Source organism: Urocitellus parryii, chromosome 3 (assembly GCF_045843805.1).
Source record: "Urocitellus parryii isolate mUroPar1 chromosome 3, mUroPar1.hap1, whole genome shotgun sequence".
Classification (NCBI taxonomy): domain Eukaryota; kingdom Metazoa; phylum Chordata; class Mammalia; order Rodentia; family Sciuridae; genus Urocitellus; species Urocitellus parryii.
In genome coordinates, this window is record NC_135533.1 from 15,515,429 (window position 1) to 15,536,853 (window position 21,425).

General features: G+C 38.8%; 1 protein-coding gene across 2 annotated transcripts in view; it reads right to left on the reverse strand.

The window, feature by feature from the left end:
* Trim24 (tripartite motif containing 24) overlaps nucleotides 1-20,091 on the reverse strand; it is a 99,369-nt gene extending 79,278 nt beyond the window's left edge. For both annotated transcript variants that reach the window (XM_026398562.2, XM_026398561.2), the window contains exon 1: nucleotides 19,440-20,091. In XM_026398562.2, coding sequence (XP_026254347.1) covers nucleotides 19,440-19,797 — 358 coding nt within the window. In that variant the 5' untranslated portion in view covers nucleotides 19,798-20,091. The remainder of the gene's footprint in view (nucleotides 1-19,439) is intronic.
* Nucleotides 20,092-21,425: the final 1,334 nt, after the last annotated feature.

Genomic DNA, 21,425 nt, shown 5'->3' on the forward strand with positions numbered 1-21,425 from the left:
TCAACTAGACTAGTAGCCCTTACCTTCTCCACAGTGCTTGGTTCTGTATTGATTATAAAACCCCATATGATGAGGGGTTTTATAGGTCAGCTACATAAACAGTGACATAATTAGCTCACTCTGTCCCATAGTATGACCAGCTTTACAAGGAACTTGGCACATGTGTACAAAAGCAGCTTTCTACTTATAACACTATGTTTCTAGTATGTGTGAAAGAGTCAAATGTTATTCAAGATAATACTTACCTGAACATTCAGGACCAGACCCACTTTCACTCTTCCCTTGACTTGACTGAATTCTTGGGAATGAAAAAAAAAAAAAAAAATGTTCCAGGGACATGATGTTTTATTGTCTTTTTTTTTTTTTTTTTGTCAAGAATGACACGACTTTCTCCTTTGGTGTATCACCCATTCTTAAGTCAGGTTACTTTTTGGTGAGTTTTTAAAGTTTGTTTTTGAAAGTTCCTTATACTTTCTGGATATTAATCCTTTCTCAGGAGTATGGTATGAAAACATTCTCTCTCATTCTGTTGGTTGTCTCTTCATTCTGATGACTGTTTACTGTGCTAAGCATTTTTTAGTATGATGTAAGTAATCCCATTTGTCTATATTTGCTTTTCTTTTCTGTGCTTTTGGGGTCTTAAACAAACACAAACAACAAAAAACAAAAACAAACAAACAAAACCCTTGACCATTCTAATATCCTAAGGAGTTTCCCACTTGTTTTAATCATACTAGTCTAGCAGAAAGTTCTTTTTAAGTTATAGTACTCCAAGAGTTATTACAAAAATCAGGAGTGACCTGTTCAAGCTTATAATACAAGATTGATAGATAATTCCCATACAAACTTCTTTCCCCTCTCAAACTACTATGACTGAATTCTTTTAGTTAGATTATCTGGGTCTCATGAAGTTACTTAGGCTGGCTTTGAACTTGCAATCCTCTTGCCTCAGCCTCAGGAGTCACTGAGATTATAGGCATGTGCCACTACACCAGGCTTAAATCAAACATTTTATATATTATGAACTTTTGATTTTATTGACAATTGAGCTGCAGAGCATATTAAAACTATGCCCCATTCTCAATTTCATTCTTGTAATTGAGTTGCTTGCATTTTTTCCCTCTAATTTTCTTAGTTTTTAGGTATTTATCACTAAATCAGCATCAAATTTTCCACCAGAAATGTATATCCCTTTCAATACATTCAAATATAGCAAGTAATTCATGAGTTTATAATCATTTCCTCAGAAGAATGAAATCTGAAGTCCTTCCTGCAGTTCCAATCTTTCCCAAGCCTGTTGCAGTCTGCCATCCTAGGACTTTCCTTCATAATTATCCTGTAAATTCCTCTGCCTAATGACATCAACATAATTATTTATGTTTTATGACAAGTGAAATATAAATAGTTTCAAAATAACCATACCAATATAACCCCTGGTGTTTACACTGAATAATCTTAAATATAAGATTTCTGGTTAGGAATAGTGGTGCATGCCCATGATACCAGTTACTAAAGTGGCTGAGGCAAGAGAACAGCAAGTTTGAGGCCAGCCTTGGAAACTTAAATAGATCCTGTCTGAAAATTAATAAAAGAGCCAGGTATGTAATTCAATGGTGGTGTGCCCCTGAGTTCAAGCCCTAGTAACATCCCTCCCCCCCACACATACAATGTAAATTTCTTTTTGTGCTTATGATATAGCATGCAAGAAATACTATGATTTAAAATTAGTTTTTAAAAATCAGTTTTAAACTATCTGTTTGAGATGTAACAATGTTCACTTGATTTTGGGGGTTGGTTGAAACAATAGATGACTTATTTGTTTTTTTTTGTTTTTTTTTGGTTTTTTTGGTCTAGTTACATAAAGTATTTACATGATTCCAAAGTCAATACTGCAATGTAAGTTTTATTACAGTGGTCTAGTTTTCATTCTTAATTCCTTGTCTTATTCTTTTTTGCCCCCTTTGGTAGCCATTTTTTTTTGTTTTTAAATTTATGCTTCCAGTGTTTCTTTTTAAATATAAGCACATATTTATTTTTTCTCACATTTCAATTTTATTTTTTTCAGTGACCTAGGACTTTACAAATTAGGTAGGCAAGGGCTCTACTACTGAGCTACTTCTCTCTGTCCTCTTCTACTTATTTCTTCTTTTAGTGGATAAGACTAAGAAATTCACAGACACACACACATTTTGCCCTACCTTCCCACAAAAGGTAATATAAAATATATATTTTCTTGCACCTTTACAAGCCCACTTATATTTCCTGAAATTCAATAGATAACAGTATATCTATGCAGTGATATACCAAAGTTTATTCACCAGTCATCTACTGCTGGTAACATCAATCTTTCATTACTACCAACAGAATTGCCTCAAATAATATTGCACATCTTATTTTACACTTTTTCAATTGTTATCTCCGATATAAATTCCTAGAAGTAGAGCGCTAGAGCAACAAAAAAGTACATTTGCAATTTTGCTAGATATTACCAAATTCATTGCCATGGGACTTTTACCATTATGCATTCTCACTGGCAGTAGAGTGAAGTGTCTTATTTTCAGTTTTACCCCCAAAGCACAATGCCAAAATATAATAATACATCTATTTTGGGAACAAATTTTTTAAAGTTTTCTTTGAAGCTCAACAATAAGCAATAATACATGGGAAGCTGAGGCAGAAGAATCACAAGTTCAAAACCAGCCTGGGCAACTTAGGAAGATGATGTCTCAAAGCAAAAAAGGAGGATGGGGATGTAGCTCAGGGGTAAAGTACCTCTGGGTTTTATCTCCAGTAACTACCCCCCCTGCCCCACATACAATTTCTCAAATGTTCCACATGCATTTACCAGAAAGTGGATCTTACCATCTTTTACTGCATGTATATGTTATTAGATCTTCAATAGCCTTATGAAATTTTGTCCACTTGATCTTGAACCAAGATGGATTTTAGGCCTTAAGATTATTAACATGTTCCTTATCTGTGTGTGCTCCCAATTCTCAAAGGCTGAAACTTTTTTTTAAAAATGAAAGTTGTCTGGTGGGGGTGTTGCTCAGTGGTAGAGTGTTTGCCTAGTACATCTAAGACTTCTGGTCTAAGTTTTCCCATCAAAATTATGAACTCTATTTTCATTTTATTTGCCTAGTATATCTCTGTTCAACATCTTACTCAACCTGTCTGAGTCTTTTGGTTTTGTGGCTCTATATTTTGTGAACAGCACTGAGTTGAGTTTTGCCGTTAGTTAACCTGACACAATTAATATGGTCTGGATGTTGTCATAGAGTAGGTAAATTTTTTCACTATGTATGTTTCTTGCTCTCTACCCCTTCTCTCCAAACATTTCTTTTTGCATCTAGAAAGTTTTGGGGTTTTGTTCTTTTTAATCTATGATACCCTTAGTCCTCTCTTTGTTAGAGACTATCTACTGATTACCTACTATGAGCAATACAGAAATTAGTTCTTTTCTTCCTCTCAAACCACACTCCCCCAGCAACTATTAAAGTAATAATATTCTTTGATGCTTTGGTTAATTTCTATAAAGCAATCAATGAACCTATTAAGTCATCCTTGGTTGTGTGGAACTTAGTATTCACTAAGAATGTCTTCAGGATGGATTTGCCAACTACATTCCTTATTATACTTCTGAATAATTGTATGATACAATGTCAGAGTATGTAACAATACATGCTCTTTGTTACCCCTTATCCCTGTTGTTAAGTTCAGTCCTACATTTAGAAACAAGATATCCTTGAAGAATCTCTTTCCTATTGCTTTCCTGGCATAAGATCTCTTAGCTTTAATACACAATGTCATCTTTACAGAAAAGGTCAGTAAAACATCATGTTCCTGAAGTGCCCTCCTCTCTGTTCCCAAGAACCTAGCCAAGGTAAGGGAATAATGAGAATGAATCCAAGCCAGAATGACCAGATAAACATTATCATGAAGGACAGTGGCTTTCTCTCATGTATGCTGGGAAGTAGGGCAAGTTAGTACTATCTGTAGAAAGCTGCTTTCTTGCATACATGCCAAGTTCTTTGGGATGCTGGTCATACAATGAGACAAAGCAAGCTAAGCTAACAATGTGGCTGCTTCTATTGCCTAACCTATAAACCTCTTCTTTTTGGTAACTGGTATGGAGCTAAACACAGTGGAGAGTATAAATTCTTGTCCAGCAAACTGCCTCTGAACAAATCACAGAAGCAGCATGAGGGATGGAGGTGCTACTTTTTAGCAAAGTACAGGAGGGTAAAGAATGGCCATATCACCATCGACACACCCAATCTTGTCTAAAAAACGGGTGCTACTTGTCCAACCCATCATCACTGGACTTTCATATGAAGCAATGAGGTACCATGAGAAGTAGAGGTGCTCCTTATCCAGACCATTGCCACTGGACATTCCCTATAAGAAATTTTTTTTTTCTTCAATAAAGCTCATGTCTCACATTCCATCTCTAGGTGTCTTGACAACCTATCCCACTGCTCTGGCACAACTGGGTTGTGGATAGTATGTACACAAACTCTAAAAGGAATGATGCTAGTGTAAGCAAACAAACAGGTCAATGGAACAAATTTCAGAAATAAACAGACATATATCTCTACAACTGATGTTTTTGGATATTGGGGAATGAACATAGTAGGAGTGCTTTACCACTGCTGAGCTACATATTCAGCTCTTCTTTGAATTTTTTTTTTTTTTTTTTTTTTTTTTTTTTTTTTGAGACAGGGTCTTGCTAAATTGATTGGACTAGCCTCAAAAAGTGATCCAACTGCTTTGGCCTCTCAAGTCACTGGAATTATAGGCATTTGCCACTGTGCAAGACTACAACTAATTTTTGATGAAGATAATGCCTATACAACAATAGTGCTAGATAAGATGTAAACTTAACTTGGATCAAAATACCTCATCAAAAATTAACTCAAAATAGATCATAAACCTAAATAATAAGACTTACAACTATGAACCTGCAAGAAGAAAACAGGAGAAAGTGTGTGTTAGATAAAGATTTCTTAGAAATGGCACAAAAAAAATTAAACTTCATCAAAATAAGGAACTAGGGCTCTAAGGAGAAACAAACAAGATTGGCACTAAAACAAACAAAAAACACACAAGATAAATAAACTCTTGGTTTTCAAAAAATTTAGAGTACTTAAAAATGGGGGCATGTCAAAGGACACAAATATCAATTTGAATCCATGTTTTCTGGTACAAGAATATTCATGCAAACCCAAATGATTTCCAATTTTAGTATATGTGCTGCCGAAGCGAGCACCCAAATGATTTCCTAGAGGATTACATACTAAGTACAAAGAGGGTGGGAAGATATCTTTCAAGTGTAAAAATCTGGCAGTAACACCTTAAACAAGTGATCAAAGCCAACACTAATAATGGGACAAAATGGCATCACATGTTTCCTCATGTAAAGTTCTGAAAAAGAGTATAGAAGAATAATTTTTTCCCCAAAGACCTAATACCAGAACTTGTTGAAGGCACAGCCAGACTCACTGTAGTGCTACACCTGTGGAATTTAAAATCTCCATTTGTCTTTCTGAAACATGTCCACAAAATTCATTCTATGGAACTCGCTGGCAATCTGCTCTGGATCCCAACAATTGTTCCTCATTCCTAAATAAGTATACTTTGAAGGACATTGTTAGAACCACCAGCAAAATGTGGCTATGGTCTACGTATTAAATAATACTGTTGTACTAAGGCCAGATTTCCTGAATTTGATAATTATAGTGTTTGAATAGATAAGAATATCTTTAGCCTGGCATGGTGGAGTATGCCAAGTACTCCGAAGGCTGAGGTAAGACGACTGTAAATTCAAGGACAGCCTGAACAACTTAGGGAGACTATCTAAGGAAAAAAAAAAGCAAATTGCTGAGGTATGTAGCTCAATTGTAGAGTGCTTACCTAGCATGCATGAGGCCCTGGACTCTGAGCACACAAACACCAAAAAAAAGCATTCAGTTACAATTGTCATCTAAAACACATATATGTAAATCCTGAGACAGTGGCCCCACCTATGATCCCAGCAACTTAAGAGGCTAAGGCATGAGGACCTCAATTTTGAGACCAGCAATTTAGCAAGGTCCTAAGCAACTTAGCAAAACCGTATCTCAAGCCAGGCATGGTGGTGGTGCTCGCATGTAATCCTAGTGGCTCGGGAAATGGAGGCAGGACGATCAAATTCAAAGCCACCTCAGCAATTTAGTGAGGCTCTAAGTAACTCAGTGAGACCCTGTATCTAAGAAAAATATAAAATAGGGCTAGGGATGTGCTCAGTGGTTGAGTATCCCTGAGTTCAATCCCCAGTACAAAAAAACAAACCAAAACAAACAAACCAAAAAACCCTACCTCAAAATAAAAAAAATAAAAAGGGCTAGGATATAGCTTAGTGGTAAAGATACCCAGGTTGGATCCCTGGTAACAAAAATAATATAATAATAAATTTTAAAATTCATGTCAACCACAACAAGCTTATCTCTATTGTCAACTAATATTCTAAGACACGAAATACACTTAAGGCATGGTTGAAGAGCATGTCTATTGATTTCAGAGTCTTCTTGTTAATTTCGAAATTGTAGGCTCAGTTCTTCTTAGATCTGGTTAATCACTGCTTTCAAGCTCACAGACAGAGAGCCTATAAAGTGCCAGTTTTGCCACTCTAAAGCTATTTTGTTTGCAAATGAATATTATCTTTATCATAGCTGAAAATGAGACTTCAAAGATTCAAATGATTCAAGACTGGTGGAAAATTACAACTACCATCAATTCCATACAGGTAATAAAATGAAACAACATGAGACAGCTATAGTTTTAACTTTCTATGGGACATGGATCTCCTTGTCAGCTAGTTAAGTATTCAAGTCCCCAGGAGTGACAGGTATCATATCATATACACAACTCTGAAGTCATTAAATATGAGCATCCCTGTGGGTGTAGTAGCATGTACTTGTAATCCCAGAGGCTAGGGAAGCTGAGGTACAAGGACTGCTAGTTCAAAGGCAGCCTCAGCAACTTAGCGAGGCCCTAAGCAACTCAGCGAGACCCTGTCTGTGGCTCAGTGGCTAAGTGCCCCTAAATTCAATCCCCAGTACAAAACAAAACAAAACAAAACAAAAAACACACATCCCTGATATCTCTGGGCTTTGGGCTCAACCTTCTCTATTACCCAACTGACACAGCCTCAAGCCATCAACACTCAACCTTGATTACAGACTTATGTGGAATTACAGTACCTCTAGGATGTTCATTGGAATTCAGGATCATTTTTCTTGCTATTTTACATGTGCCACAATTTAGGTACTTTCCGGGCTGCTGAAATTGAGGGACTTTTGTGAGCCAGCTCCCTATGGGAGTTCCCTAGGAAATAAGGTTAGGGGTTTTATGCCAGAGGCTTGGTAAAATTTTACCATAATCTTGAATCTTTTGACAGACATCTTAGTTAAAACATATTAAAATCCATAAACCAACAGGCATGGTGGGGCATGCGTGTAATCTCAGGTGACTCAGGAGGCTAAGGCAAGAGGATCACAAGTTCTAGGCCAGCTTTAGCAATTTAGTGAGACCCTCATCAACTTAGGAAAATCCCACACCAAAATAAAAAATGAAAAGGACTGAGCATGTAGGTCAGTGGTAGTGTATCTCTGCGTTCTATCCCCACTATAAAAAAATAAACAAAAAATAAAACAAACAAACTATAAACCAATCAGGCATGATGGCACCCACTTGTGAAATCTGAGACAGGAAGATCACAAGTTCAAGGTCAGTCTGGGTATCTTAGTGAGATTTGGTCTCAAAATTTAAAAAAAACAAAAAAACGGGGAGTGGGGGTACATCTGAGAATGTAGCTTAGTTATAGAGTATGGCATGTGTTCCATCCCCAGTACAGCAAAATAAATCTATTTATTCAAGCAGATATAAATTATGTTAGACAGTGGGGTTAAAAGAAACAGCATCTGCTATATAGAAATGTTACTATCTTCAGGGCAACTCTGTACAGTTTGATAGGTTGTATAGTACACCAGAGACTGCCTGACTTGAAGGCAAATAGAGGTCCACATTCTTATAACATGCATCCCTTGGTCTACATATGCCAACAGGGCATTTTTTTTTTTCCTAACCCACACAAAGCTACTGTTTGGGCTTATGGTAGCCTTGATGCCTCCCCTCAGAATAAAGCATAAGTAAAATGTAGCCATTTGACATGCTTATTCTTGTGAGAGCGATAATTTATGTTATCAAGTACATTATAGCTTAATTTCTAAATCCTAATGATTTTCTATACCTCAGTGGGTTATATTTACTGTATAATGTGGCATCCATCCCATTTTCAAGATTATTGGTCTAATGTATATTGAAAATACAGGAATAAAATTTGAGAGACAGCAGTCACATTTACAGTGAAAACTTAAGACCCTTGTGCATTTAGATGGCAGTTTAACTTGGTGAGGTCTCTAAGAAAAATTAAAGAAACAGAAATCTGAAGATCTAAGATTTAAAGAAAGTTTTTTTTTTTTAATTTTTCATTGTGACCTAAGTTAAACTATCATCTATATGCATAGAATTCTACTCCTGTACTTCCAATAGTTTGCAAATCATCCATATGTGGTTATATCAACAATGCAATTTAAAAGGTCTTCTGACATCAATCTCCCACCTACATAGAGTACCTAGTACTGAGAAATACTTTCCTTTCAAGAATCATATGTATAATAACTAAGAAAAATATATGAGGTAACTGTTTTCAGGCAACAAACAATAGGCAATGCAATACTGTCATCTCTGGAAAAGGGATACTCAGACTAGTCCCCCCAACTGGCAAACATCTTTATGCTCTCACTGGGGACTATTTTCTAATCACTGTGCAGGGAATACAGCCAAAGCAGAACACAACTAAAAAACCAACAAGAATTTGGGGCTGTGAACCAAATAGAATATATAAGGCAAAGCACTGAAGAAGGAAGTTGAAGAGAGAAAGAACACTGGTAGTTTACATAGGGTTTTGCCAAATCCTTGGCTGAAGGCTACCAAGCATATGCAAAGCAAGATTACAGAAAGTTTTACCAAGGGGATGGAGGAAAGCAAAGATACTGAGGCCAAGCAGAACAAAGAGGAAATAATAAAAAGATGATAGCCTAAAACTAACATACCAATAACCACATAAATTTATAAATGGATTTAATAAATAAAAGCAAAAAAATTGACAGCTTGGATTAAAAAAAAAGGCAATGATATCTACAAAAGAAACTTTCAATATAAAGGTTAAAAATAAAAACATGGAAGCAGAGCATGATGATGCATACCTATAATCCCAACTACTTCAGAGGCCGAGGCAGGAGGACAGCCAGTTGAGGTCAACCTCAGAAAATAAATAATGAGACTCTGTCTCAAAAAAGAACGAGGGTTGGGTGTGGTGCCTATAATCCTATAGGCACCACAGGCCTACAATTCCAGCAGCGTGGGAGGCTAAGGCAGGAGGATTCCAAGTTCATGGTCAGCCTGGGCAACTTAAAAAGACTGTCTCAGAATAAAATATAAAAGGGGCTGGGAATATAGATCAAAATACAGGGTTCAACCCCCAGTACCACAATGAAGAGATAAATAAAAAAAATTAAAAACAGAATTAACACTATAAACTGATCTGACAGAACACTATATCTAATAACTGTGGACCTTATTTTCAGATATACATAGAACATTCACCAAAATAGACAATATGCTAAGACAACATATCTCAATAAACTTTGAAAGAGTTAAATTTTACCAAGTATGTTTTCTGATCATAAATAAGCCATCTACATACCTACAAATTAACATACTATTTCTTTTTGTTATTGTTTTTCGAAGTGCTGGGGTTGAACCCAGGGTCTTTGCACATGCTAGGCAGGAACTCTACTATTGAGTTATACTGCTCGTCTTTTTTATTTTAAGATAAGGTCTTGCTAAATTGCCCAGGATGGCCTCAAACTTACAATCCTGCTGCTTAAGCCTGAGTAGTTTGAATTACAGCCTGTGCCACCACACCCGACTCCTACTTCTATGCAATACATCAATTACAGAATAAGTCACAAAATAAATTAAAAATGATTTTGAAAGTCATGTTAATAAAAGCACAACACAATTTGTTACTAGCAATTAACACAATGTTTACAGAGAAAATTACATGTACATCTAGAAGAGAGACCAACAATAAATAGAAATAGCAAAGCCAAAAGTTAGTTGGCAAACCTCTAGTAACTAAGAAAAGCATGAATTAAAACAGAAGAGTTTGCAGGGTATGGTGGTGCACACCTGTAATCCCAGCAACTTGAGAGGCTGAGACAGCAGGATCAAAAATTAGAGGTTAGCCTGGGCAATTCAGTGAGATCCTATCTCAAAAATGAAAAAAAAAAAAAAAAAAAAAAAAAGAGTTGGGATATTGCTCAATGACAGAGTCAATTGCCTAATGAAGCATGAAGCCCCAAGTTTGATTTCCAGTACTACCAAAAAAAAAAAGGATTTTTCTCAGGTCTTAAAGACATTAAAAGTTGTTGCCTGGGGGCTGGGGATGTGGCTCAAGCGGTAGCTCGCCTGGCATGCATGGGGCCCAGGTTCGATCCTCAGCACCACATACAAAGATGTTGTGTCCTCCGAAAACTAAAAAATAAATATTAAAAAATTCTCTCTCTTAAAAAAAAAAAAATAAAATAAATAAATAAATAAATAAATAAAAGTTGTTGCCTAGACAACTTAGACCCTTGTCTCAAAATAAAAAACAGAAAGGGCAGAGGATGTGGCTCAGTAGTAGAACACTTGGCTAGCATTCTGAGGCCCTGGGTTTAATCCCCACTACTGCAAAAAACAAAACAAGATAACAAAACATAACCATGTATTAGCTAAATGAGTAGATCAATAGAGCAGAAGAGAGAGTATAAAAATAGACCATATATATGATCAGTGGATTTTTTAACAAAAAAAATAAGAATTATTCTAATAGTACTCTTAACATATGTTTAAAACTATGAATTCTACCTTACACAGAAATTTCTCTAAATGGATTATAGAATATAAATATTACAGAACTAAAATTATAAAAATGAAAAAAAAGGGAGGCAAAGAACTGTTAGGACAACCGCTAATCATAAAAGAAAAAAAAAAAAAAACCTGGACTTAAAACTTCATGCTGGGCACAGTGGTACATGTCTGTAATTCCAGCAGCTCAGGAGGTTGAGGAGGAAGATCGTAAGTTCAAAGCCTGCCTTGGCAATGAGCAGGCACTAAGCAACTCAATGAAATAAAATACAAAGCAGGCCTGGGGATGTATCTCAGTGGTTGAGTGCCCGTGACTTCAATCCCCCACACACACTAAAATTTAAAACTTTAGCTCATGGAAAGACATGAAATGGGCTGGGGTTGTGGCTCAGCGGTAGAACACTTTCCTAGCATGTGCAAGACCCTGGGTTCCATCCTCAGCACCACATAAAAATAAAATAAAGATATTTTTTTAAAAAGAAAAAAGACATGAAGAAAATGAATAGGAGATCACAGAGTGAGGTTGTTGAACAACATCAACAAACCCACTTGCAATACATGTATATTACGAAGTACCAGGATTCAAAAATACATCATTTTTACTTTTTTATAAAAATGTGCATGACTTAAATAAAAATCTTACAAAAAACAAATTTAAGAATGACCAGTCAGCACAGGAAAAGAGGCTTATTATCAAAGAAAAAATTTATGTAGCCTTGCACACCAATTACAATAACCACACTTTTAAAAGACTAAAATACTTAAACTGACAAGAATGTGAATCAACTCTGGTGAGAATTGCTGGAGGGAGTATAAAATAGTATACCAGTTTAAACATACATTTATCATACAAACAAGAAACTCCAAATCTAAGTATTTACCCAAGGAAATAAAAAAAAACAGCCACACCAAGACTTTTATATAGATATTTATATAGTGTATCTCCCTTATCCCTGGGGAATAACTTCCAAGACCCCCCAGTGAATGCCTGAGCCTCTATATGCTATGTTTTTGTCTATACTCATGTACCTATGATAAAGTTTATTAAATTAGGCACAGTGAGAGATTAACAATAATAAAAGACTGTACTATAATACACCGTAGTAAAAGTTACACAAATGTGGTGTCTGTCTCAAAACATCTTAGTGTACTATTCTCAACCTTCTTGTGATGATTTAAGATGATGCGATGCCTATGTGATGAAAGGAAGTGAGATGAATGACAGGCACTATGATGTAATATAATATCAGGCTACATGTCCACAATACTAGATCTAATAACTAAGAGGGCTTTTAAGTGACTAATGGTCTGGTGGCATATATAGCACGAATATGTTGGACAAAGGGATGATTCATGCCCCGGGCAGAACAGGGTGAGATTTCATTATGCTACTCAGAACAGCACGTAAGATAAAACTTTTGAATTATTTCTGGAATTTTCCATATTAATATTTTCAGATTGGAGTTGATCACAGGTATTTTCTGAAGCACAGAAAGTAAAATCTCATACAATGAAAACTACAGAACCCTAAAGAGAAATAGAAGAAGATCTTAGAAGATGGAAAAATATACCCTGTTCATGGATAGGCAGAACTAACATCATCAAAATGGTGATATTACCAAAAGTTCTCTATAGGTTCAATGCAATGCCAATCAAAATCCCAACAGCATTTCTTGTAGAAATAGATAAAGCAATCATGAAATTCATATGGAAAAATAAAAGACCCAGAATAGCAAAAGCAATTCTAAGCAGGAAGTGTGAATCAGGAGGTGTAGCAATACCAGATTTCAAATTGTACTACAAAGCAATAGTAACAAAAACAGCATGGTACTGGTACCAAAACAGGCGGGTGGACCAATGGTATAGAATAGAGGACACAGAAACCAATCCACAAAATTACAACTATCTTATATTCAATAAAGGGGCTAAAAGCATGCAATGGAGGAAGCATAGCATCTTCAACAAATGGTGCTGGGAAAACTGGAAATCCATATGCAACAAAACGAAACTGAATCCCCTCCTCTCGCCATGCACAAAAGTCAACTCAAAATGGATCAAGGACCTTGATATCAAATCAGAGACTATGCGTCTGATAGAAGAAAAGGTTGGCTCCGATCTATATATTGTGGGGTCAGGCTCCAAATTCCTTAATAGGACACCCATAGCACAAGAGTTAATAACAAGAATCAACAAGTGGGACTTACTTAAACTAAAAAGTTTTTTCTCAGCAAGAGAAACAATAAGAGAGGTAAACAGGGAGCCTACATCATGGGAACAAATTTTTACTCCTCACACTTCAGATAGAGCCCTAATATCCAGAGTAAACAAAGAACTCAAAAAAATAAACAATAAGAAAACAAATAACCCAATCAACAAATGGGCCAAAGACCTGAACAGACACTTCTCAGAGGAGGACATACAATCAATCAACAAGTACATGAAAAAATGCTCACCATCTCTAGCAGTCAGAGAAATGCAAATCAAAACCACCCTAAGATACAAGTAAGATTGGCAGCCACTATGAAGTCAAACAACAACAAGTGCTGGCGAGGATGTGGGGAAAAGGGTACTCTTGTACATTGCTGGTGGGACTGCAAATTGGTGCGGCCAATATGGAAAGCAGTATGGAGATTCCTGGGAAAGTTGGGAATGGAACCACCATTTGACCCAGCTATTGCCCTTCTCGGACTATTCCCTGAAGACCTTAAAAGAGCGTACTACAGGGATACTGGGGATACTGCCACATCGATGTTCATAGCAGCACAATTCACAATAGCTAGACTGTGGAACCAACCCCGATAAAAAAAAAATGTGGCATTTATACACAATGGAGTACTACGCAGCACTAAGAAATGACAAAATCATGGAATTTGCAGGGAAATGGATGGCATTAGAGCAGATTATGCCAAGTGAAGCTAGCCAATCCCTAAAAAACAAATGCCAAATGTCTTCTTTGATATAATGAGAGCAACTAAGAACAGAGCAGGGAGGAAGAGCAGGAGGAAAAGATTAACATTAAACAGTGTCATGAGGTGGGAGGGAAAGGGAGAGAAAAGTGAAATTGCATGGAAATGGAAGGAGACCCTCATTGTTATACAAAATTACATATAAAAGGTTGTGAGGGGAATGGGAAAAAATAAGGAGAGAAATGAATTACAGTAGATGGGGTAGAGAGAGAAGAGGGGAGGGGAGGGGAGGGGGGATAGTAGAGGATAGGAAAGGTAGCAGAATACAACAGTTACTATTATGGCATTATGTACAAATGTGGATGTGTAACCGATGTGATTCTGCAATCTTTGTAATGTTTTGAATAACCAATAAAAAAAATAAAAAATTTTTAAAAAAAATAAATAAAGTGTTAAAAGGAAAGTAACTGCCCAAACATTTAAAGACAAAATACAAAATGGGAGAATGTGAGCTAAAAATCTCATCATTAAAAAAGATAACTGATTTAAGATAATTAAAAGATAATGTTAGATTTAACATATTATCAAAGAGAAAAGAGAGCACATGATTCAGAATTATGGAAATAACCACCCTAAGTATTTTAAACAAATTTTTAAAACTGGTTATATATACTGAAATAAATCAAAAATTAGAGATATGAGGTGAGACTATTATTTATATATCCTTCTGTATTATTTTAATTTCTTCCATATATAGGTATTAATTTAAGTATATTAATTCTACTATCAACAGGTAAATTAATCCTAAAAAATACCTTTAAAATATTGTCAAAATGCAATACTTCAAATGACTAAACAGTAAAATATTACATACCTCTACAAAAAAAAAAAAGTAAAATCTCAGGTAAAGGAGGACTATTGTACCAATCTCCAAAAACAAGTGAATGAATTCATATAGAACTGATACAGAAATATCTATCTATCTATCAATTATTTTTAATGGACTATTTTATTTATTTATATGCGGAGCTGAGAATTGAACCCAGTGCCTCAAACATGCTAGGCAAGTGCTCTACCACTGAACCATAACCCCAGTCCCCTATGGATCTTAAATACTGTTAAATCCTTTGCCACTTAATCTTTTAGTCAAAAAAGATGATTTATACTGTTTCACCAAGAACCAAAAGAAGAGATCAGCTCACAGAATAGTTAAGTATACTGTAAACTGACAGTTAAAAAAGTTTTAGGAAGCTGGGGTGTGTATAGCTCAGTGGTAGAACACATGCCGAGCATGCACAGGTCCCTGAGTTTAATCCCCACAATAAATAAATGTCTTAGAAAACTGATGAATTTTTATATTTTACTCTACCTTGACAAATGATGTCAAGGTAGAGTAAAATAAGTATGCTCTCAGTATTTTTAAATATAGCTCAGTTTGCTCTTCTTTGGCTGATCAGTATGTCAACACAGCAAAACACTGCACAATGTTGTAACATTTCTCCAATATGAGTTTGTTTCCAACTTAACAACTTTGTATGTTTTCCATACAAAAACAAAAACCTTTTCTAATCTCTTGTCTCTATTCTGGATATAACTACATACTACAAAAATGACAGACAAGGCTGAAGTGGTCATCCAACTTTAGCTTGTGGTCACTTACCCTTTTTCCTTTCAATATGTAGTCTTAGAAAAGGAGTTTAGACCAAGGTTTTAGAACAAATAAATAAGGGCTTGGTGGTCAATGTAATTGCATTTAAACATTTATAAATTACACTTTTTTTTTGGGGGGGGGGTACTGGGGGTTGAACTTAGGGGCACTCAACCACTGAGCCACATCCCCACTCTATTTTGTATTTTATTTAGAGACAGGGTCTCATTGAGTTGCTTAGCCCCTCACTTTTGCTGAGGCTGGCTTTGAACTCAAGATCCTCCTGCCTCAGCCTGCCCAGCTACTGGGATTACAGATGCACACCACCTCACCCAGCTATAAATTACACTTTTAAAGTAGTTTCGTGCTGTGGTTAGTTTTAAGTAAATCATATTGTGGGGGTGAAGTTGAATGGCAGAGCACTTAACTAGCATGCCCTCTCCATCACAAAATGAAGTCAAAATCATGTTGATTTTTTTTTTTAAGAAAAATACATTTTAGGATTTATTTTTCATGAAACCCATTTAGGATAAAAAAAAAAAAGAAGCACCAATAGTATTTTATAGAAATGGTATTTCTATAAAATAGTATTTTATAGAAATGGTATTTCTATAAAATAGTATTTTATAGAATCTAGACCTGATGCTGTTGAAAACCACTATTCTTATCCTCGAATTTAGGTCTTAATTTTCTAAAGAATTCTCTTATGAGAGATGGGGTCACAGTGGTTGATTGCTTGCCTAGCAAGCACAAGGCTCTGAATTCCATCCCCAGAACCCTAACCCCCAACACACACACAAAGAAAAAACAAAAACAAAACTCTATGGTCAAATGCACTTTGGAACACAATGCTGCTTGAGTCAAAGAAATACCTGAGTTTAATATTATGCTCTAGAAGTATGAAACTATGTCACATTAGGTAGAATCAGGTTCTTTGGAGGGAGGGGCCTAGAAATCTAAATACTTATTAAGTGGCTGTATTAATGCTAAAGTTTGAAAATGATTATCTAAAGCAAAAAAGAGTATCAACTTCTCTGGCCTAAAATAATTGTGCTGTGGCTTCATGTGATGGCACATGCCAGAATCCCAATAATTTGGGAAGCTGAGGCAGGAGGATCACAAGTTTGAGGCAAACCATAGCAACTTTCTAAAAATAGAAAAAAGGGTAGGAGAGATGGCTCACAGTAAAGCATCCTAGGAATCAATTCCTAGTACCACAAACAAAACAAAACAAAAAACAAACAAACAAAAAAAAAAACCATTATCATCCAAGTTAATGCTTTTCTTGAACTCTCGTTTATAATACAAAACAAAAAGGTTTAGAGACTGAATTACACAAAAAAGTCTGAAATTTCAAACCTGTCTTAGAACTGAGGATCATAGCTCTTATTATTTATATTCTATAATAAATCTTATTTCTAAAACTGTGCAAAATTATGATCTTAGTTGGCCACTTGTTTAACTATTTAAAATTTAAATACAGTTGATCCTGAGGGGTGAGATACATGGATTCAACCAACTAGAGCTGAAAAATATGGAGGGAGGGAAACCAACTGTGTTTGTAGTGAACATGTACTTTTAAAAAAATATTTCCTAAATGTTACATTGCAATGGCTATTTACATAACATTTACAATGTATTCAGTATAAGTAATCTAGAAATTATTTCAAGTATAAGGAAGGTTTTGCATAGATAATATGCAAACATGAGGCTATTTTACATAAGGAATTTGAGCATCCACAGATTTATTATCTATGGAGATCCTGGAACCAAGTCCATTAGCTACCAAGGGACAACTGTTAAACACATTTTAAAGTTTCTTTAAGAATTAAGAACTAGGGCTGAGGTTGGGGGTGGAAGGGTAGGGGTGAAACTCAATGGTAAAAGCCACATAGCATGCATGAGGCTATGTAATCCCCAGCACCTCCAAAAAATTAACATAAAATTAAGAATTTTATTAAGATACAAGTTTCACCTCTATCAACTTTCATACTTGCATGCTAATGAAGCAGCCTATCAGTTTCAAAGATGATGATATGCCGAAGTCTGGCTGGGCACAAAATAACCGGGAGGTCATGAGCCACTTGTAGGTTCAAACAGGAACTACTTTATTGCCCAAACTCCACAGGAACTCAAAGGGAACTCCCTGAGAACTCAAAAGTAGGGGGCACCCGAGGTAGCAGGAGCCGCCTTATTGTCGGACAGCAAAGGTTTATATACACAACCGAATACACAGCTTGTTTCAATTTAGCATCCTCCAGTTACAGCAATCAGTTATTATCTTAATAATTATACAGCTTAACTTAATTATCATCATCTTAATGGCTCACTGGTGTTACTTCTCAACCACTCCTTCTGGCAAAATGCCAGGCACCATCTTGACTCGGTTGTGGCTCTCAACAGTGATAGGAGAAATAGCATATTTGTAGCAAAAGCATAAGCCAAAGTATCAACATTTTTGCACTGGTTCCCAGAGCCCCAGTTCCCACAGGACAAAGTGAAGAGAGTCAACTGATATCTACACAGGCAGTGGGTTGTGTTACAGAAGAGGAACACTAAGCTTAGGGAACCCTAATCTTTTAATGTGGGCAATAAGCAAGCCCACCCTTTGGCTTCAGAGGAAGACTTTTTTTTTTTAATTAAACTGTATAGCATATAACTGTATACACATAGTATGTCCCACCACAGCAAAAAGCAGGAATATATGCTATCTTTTATAAAGACTGTTCTTTATACAACATCCTTAACAAAACAGAAACAAAGAGAGGTTGTTACCTCACTGGCAAAAGCGTAGAAATAGAGACCCTTAGAAAATTGTCTCCTACAAATAGAGACTGTTGCTAAGATAAATGGATTCAAGACCACAATCTATTTAAAGCATCAATTTCATACATCCCTTGACCTAGTGTAACTACTTGATTAGCATATTATCTCAAATTAAATCAACCAGTTTAGGTTAAAAGTGATTTTCCTTTTCCAGTTACTTTGTATTATTTGAAGGATGTGCTCCAATATTTGCCATACTATTTAAATTTAAAATGCTCTACCAGAAACAATTACTGTTCTTACTTTAAATGTTTCAAACCTGTTAACGTTAGCAATGGGAACTACCTGTCAAAAGTCTCATTTTCCAGTAACAAACACTACAAAGAGAACAGTAGTAACTTACAGTCATTGCCTACAAAATACAAGAAAACCCTGCATCTCCAAATTACTTTGTTTTATTTCTCTTTACCCTTCACTGTCTCAAAAACAAAACCTTCGAAAGAAGCAGACAACAATCCACCGTCTCTAGGTTTCTTTGTCCCCAGCAGAAGCGGAGAGGATTGCGAACTCATTAAGGTAAAGAACCCCAAACATGCAAGATAGGAAAGAGAAGGCATTCAATCTGCAATCAATCATCAAAGAAAGTCACCATCACTTAATCTCCATCCCTCCCAACTCCCCCACCTCCAGCTCAAATAACGTGGGTATATACGAGATGATTAGGATCATATGGACCTGGACAAAGCTTTGCAGAGGCAACGGGTAGTAGTTAACTAGATGCAGTCGGGCAAAGAATCCGCGAAACGGAGTACAGGAGACTCCGCCAGAGCTCTGCAAAAGTGCGGGTCGCAAAGGCCACCCAGCCCCGAAGGAGAACGCTGAGCAGCAGCAGCGGCGCGACCAAGTCCCCAGCGCCCGTGGAAGTTGCGAGGCGAGCCGCAGAGCGCGCGGGCCCTCCATGTCACCGCCGACTCAGACCCTCCTCCTCGCCCCTCCCCCGCCGCGCACCCCGGGCGGCGGCGACATGACAGCGGGTCGCGCAGCGCAAGGACGCCCGCCTCCAGCAGCTCCGTCTCCGGGTGCCCCCCGCGCCCGCCTCTCACCTTGGGTGGCGAAAGGCGAGGAGCCGCTGACCGGAGAGCCGGGGGCGGGGACGGGCGGCGGGGTCTCGGCCGAGCCCAGCATGGGCGCCGGCAACATGAGGTAGCGCTGGGGCGCGGGCAGGCAGCGCTGGCAGAAGGAGTGCAGGCAGGGCAGCAGCTTGGGCGCCCGGCTCTGGATGTTCTGGTGGCACACGGCGCAAGTGTCCAACAGGTTGAGCCGGGCTGCCTCGCCGCCGCGCTCCGAGTCCGGGCCCTGCCGACTCTCGGCCTCGTTCTCTCCGCTCGGAGCCGCCGAGGGCCCCCCGGCGGCCGCCGCCGGAGCCGCGGCCGCCGCTGCCTTCTCCACAGCCACCTCCATTGTCCTGCCCCGCCGCCGCCGGCGGGGAAGGGGGAGCGCGGTCTCCGCCCGCCGCCTCCGACGACCTCCTTCTCCTCAGAGGCCGCTCAATCAAGCCGCAGAGAGCGAGAGAGGGAGGGAGAACCGGGCAGAGGAAGCCGCCTCGGGACCCGGAGACCCGCCTCCCGGGTGGCGGCCGGAAGAAGGGGATCTGTCAGCGGGGACCGTTCCCCGCACGGAGGAGGCTGCGCCGGTCCGCTTCGCCAACCGCCGCGCTCTCTTCGAATCCGCCCCAGCGCGCCCTCGCCTCCCAGCCTTTCTCTCAGCCCCGGCCCACCGCAGGCCCCGCCCCCGCCCTCCCTCTCCCAGCAACCGAGGTGACGGCGAGAAGCGCGCCGCCCAATAGCTGCCGCGCCTGGCGAGGGGGCGGGGCCTTCCGAAGCCCGCGAGGCTCGGAGGGCCGCGGCGGGAGGCTGGGAGGTGGGAGGTGCCGGCCTGGCCCCGCCCCTCCGGACGCCTAGAACCGCGGCCTCTGATTGGGCCTTTGTGTGTGTCTTGCTCCGCCGAAAAGATTAAGGGTTCATTTGTTAACCACCAGGTACCTAATACGGCACCGTGGCGCTAGCTCCTCCCATGGGGCGGGGCTCCACCTTGTCAACTCGAAGCTGTTAATTAAGTAATTGCTTCGGAAACTCTGGTTTTACTACCTGAGACGGGATCTTGAAAGAGGAGTAAATATGGTAGTAGAGGAGTCAAAGGAGGATCTAGTGGAGGTAGTGAAGCGCAAGATTCAGAAATGTATTGAGTGTGTAAGGGCTTTGCTTAGCGTGTGGATGGCTATCTTAAGTGACAGCCCTTTTAAGAAAAAGTTTCACTTTCCCACCCAAGGGCGTTCCTGAGAAAGAAGCACCACTCCCTCAGACTAACCCAACCCTTAATCACCTGCTTTAGGACCTGCCCAGCTCTGATTCCTGAGCCTCCCTCATAAAAGACCAGGAACCCAAGCCTGTTTTGCCTCTCTCTCCTATAGAGAGATGGCCTTTATTTGTCAGTTCTGACAATAAACTTTCATGTGTATCTCTGCCTGGTCTCTGTCTCATTTCTTGCTTATCAGTCTCTGGTTCCTCGCTTTCCCTTCAATTTGGTGCTGAAACCCGGCTCTGTTCCCGGGTGTGCCCCCTCTCCTTTTCAAGGACCACTGAGCGTCCCCAGGCCAATCTGAATTCCATCATGGGACCAGGCCCTCCATTCTGCTGAATGCCCTCTCCGCACCCACTACTGGACGTTCCAGGTAAGACCCCTATCTCTGGTCTACCTAAACAACCTATGGGTCCCAGGAAACGACTGTTGAATGTCTAGCATTCCCAGGGTGACTGTGTGGGCGGGGGCACCCCCAGCCATAGCTTTCACAGCTACAGCTGATCCCTACTGTGACCAAGTCTATAGGTCTTTTATTTGGTACTGGGTTTTGAGAATAAAACCACAGAGGGTGATTAGGAGTTGTTCCTACCTCTTGGCCTTGGATTAATCTCTACAGCTTCTGCCCCTTCTATGGGCTTCTGCCCCTACTATGTAGTCTCTGCTGGGCATCCAAGTGCCTCTAAAGGTCCTGCCCCAACGCTTACCCAGCAGTGGTGATGACCCCCTGA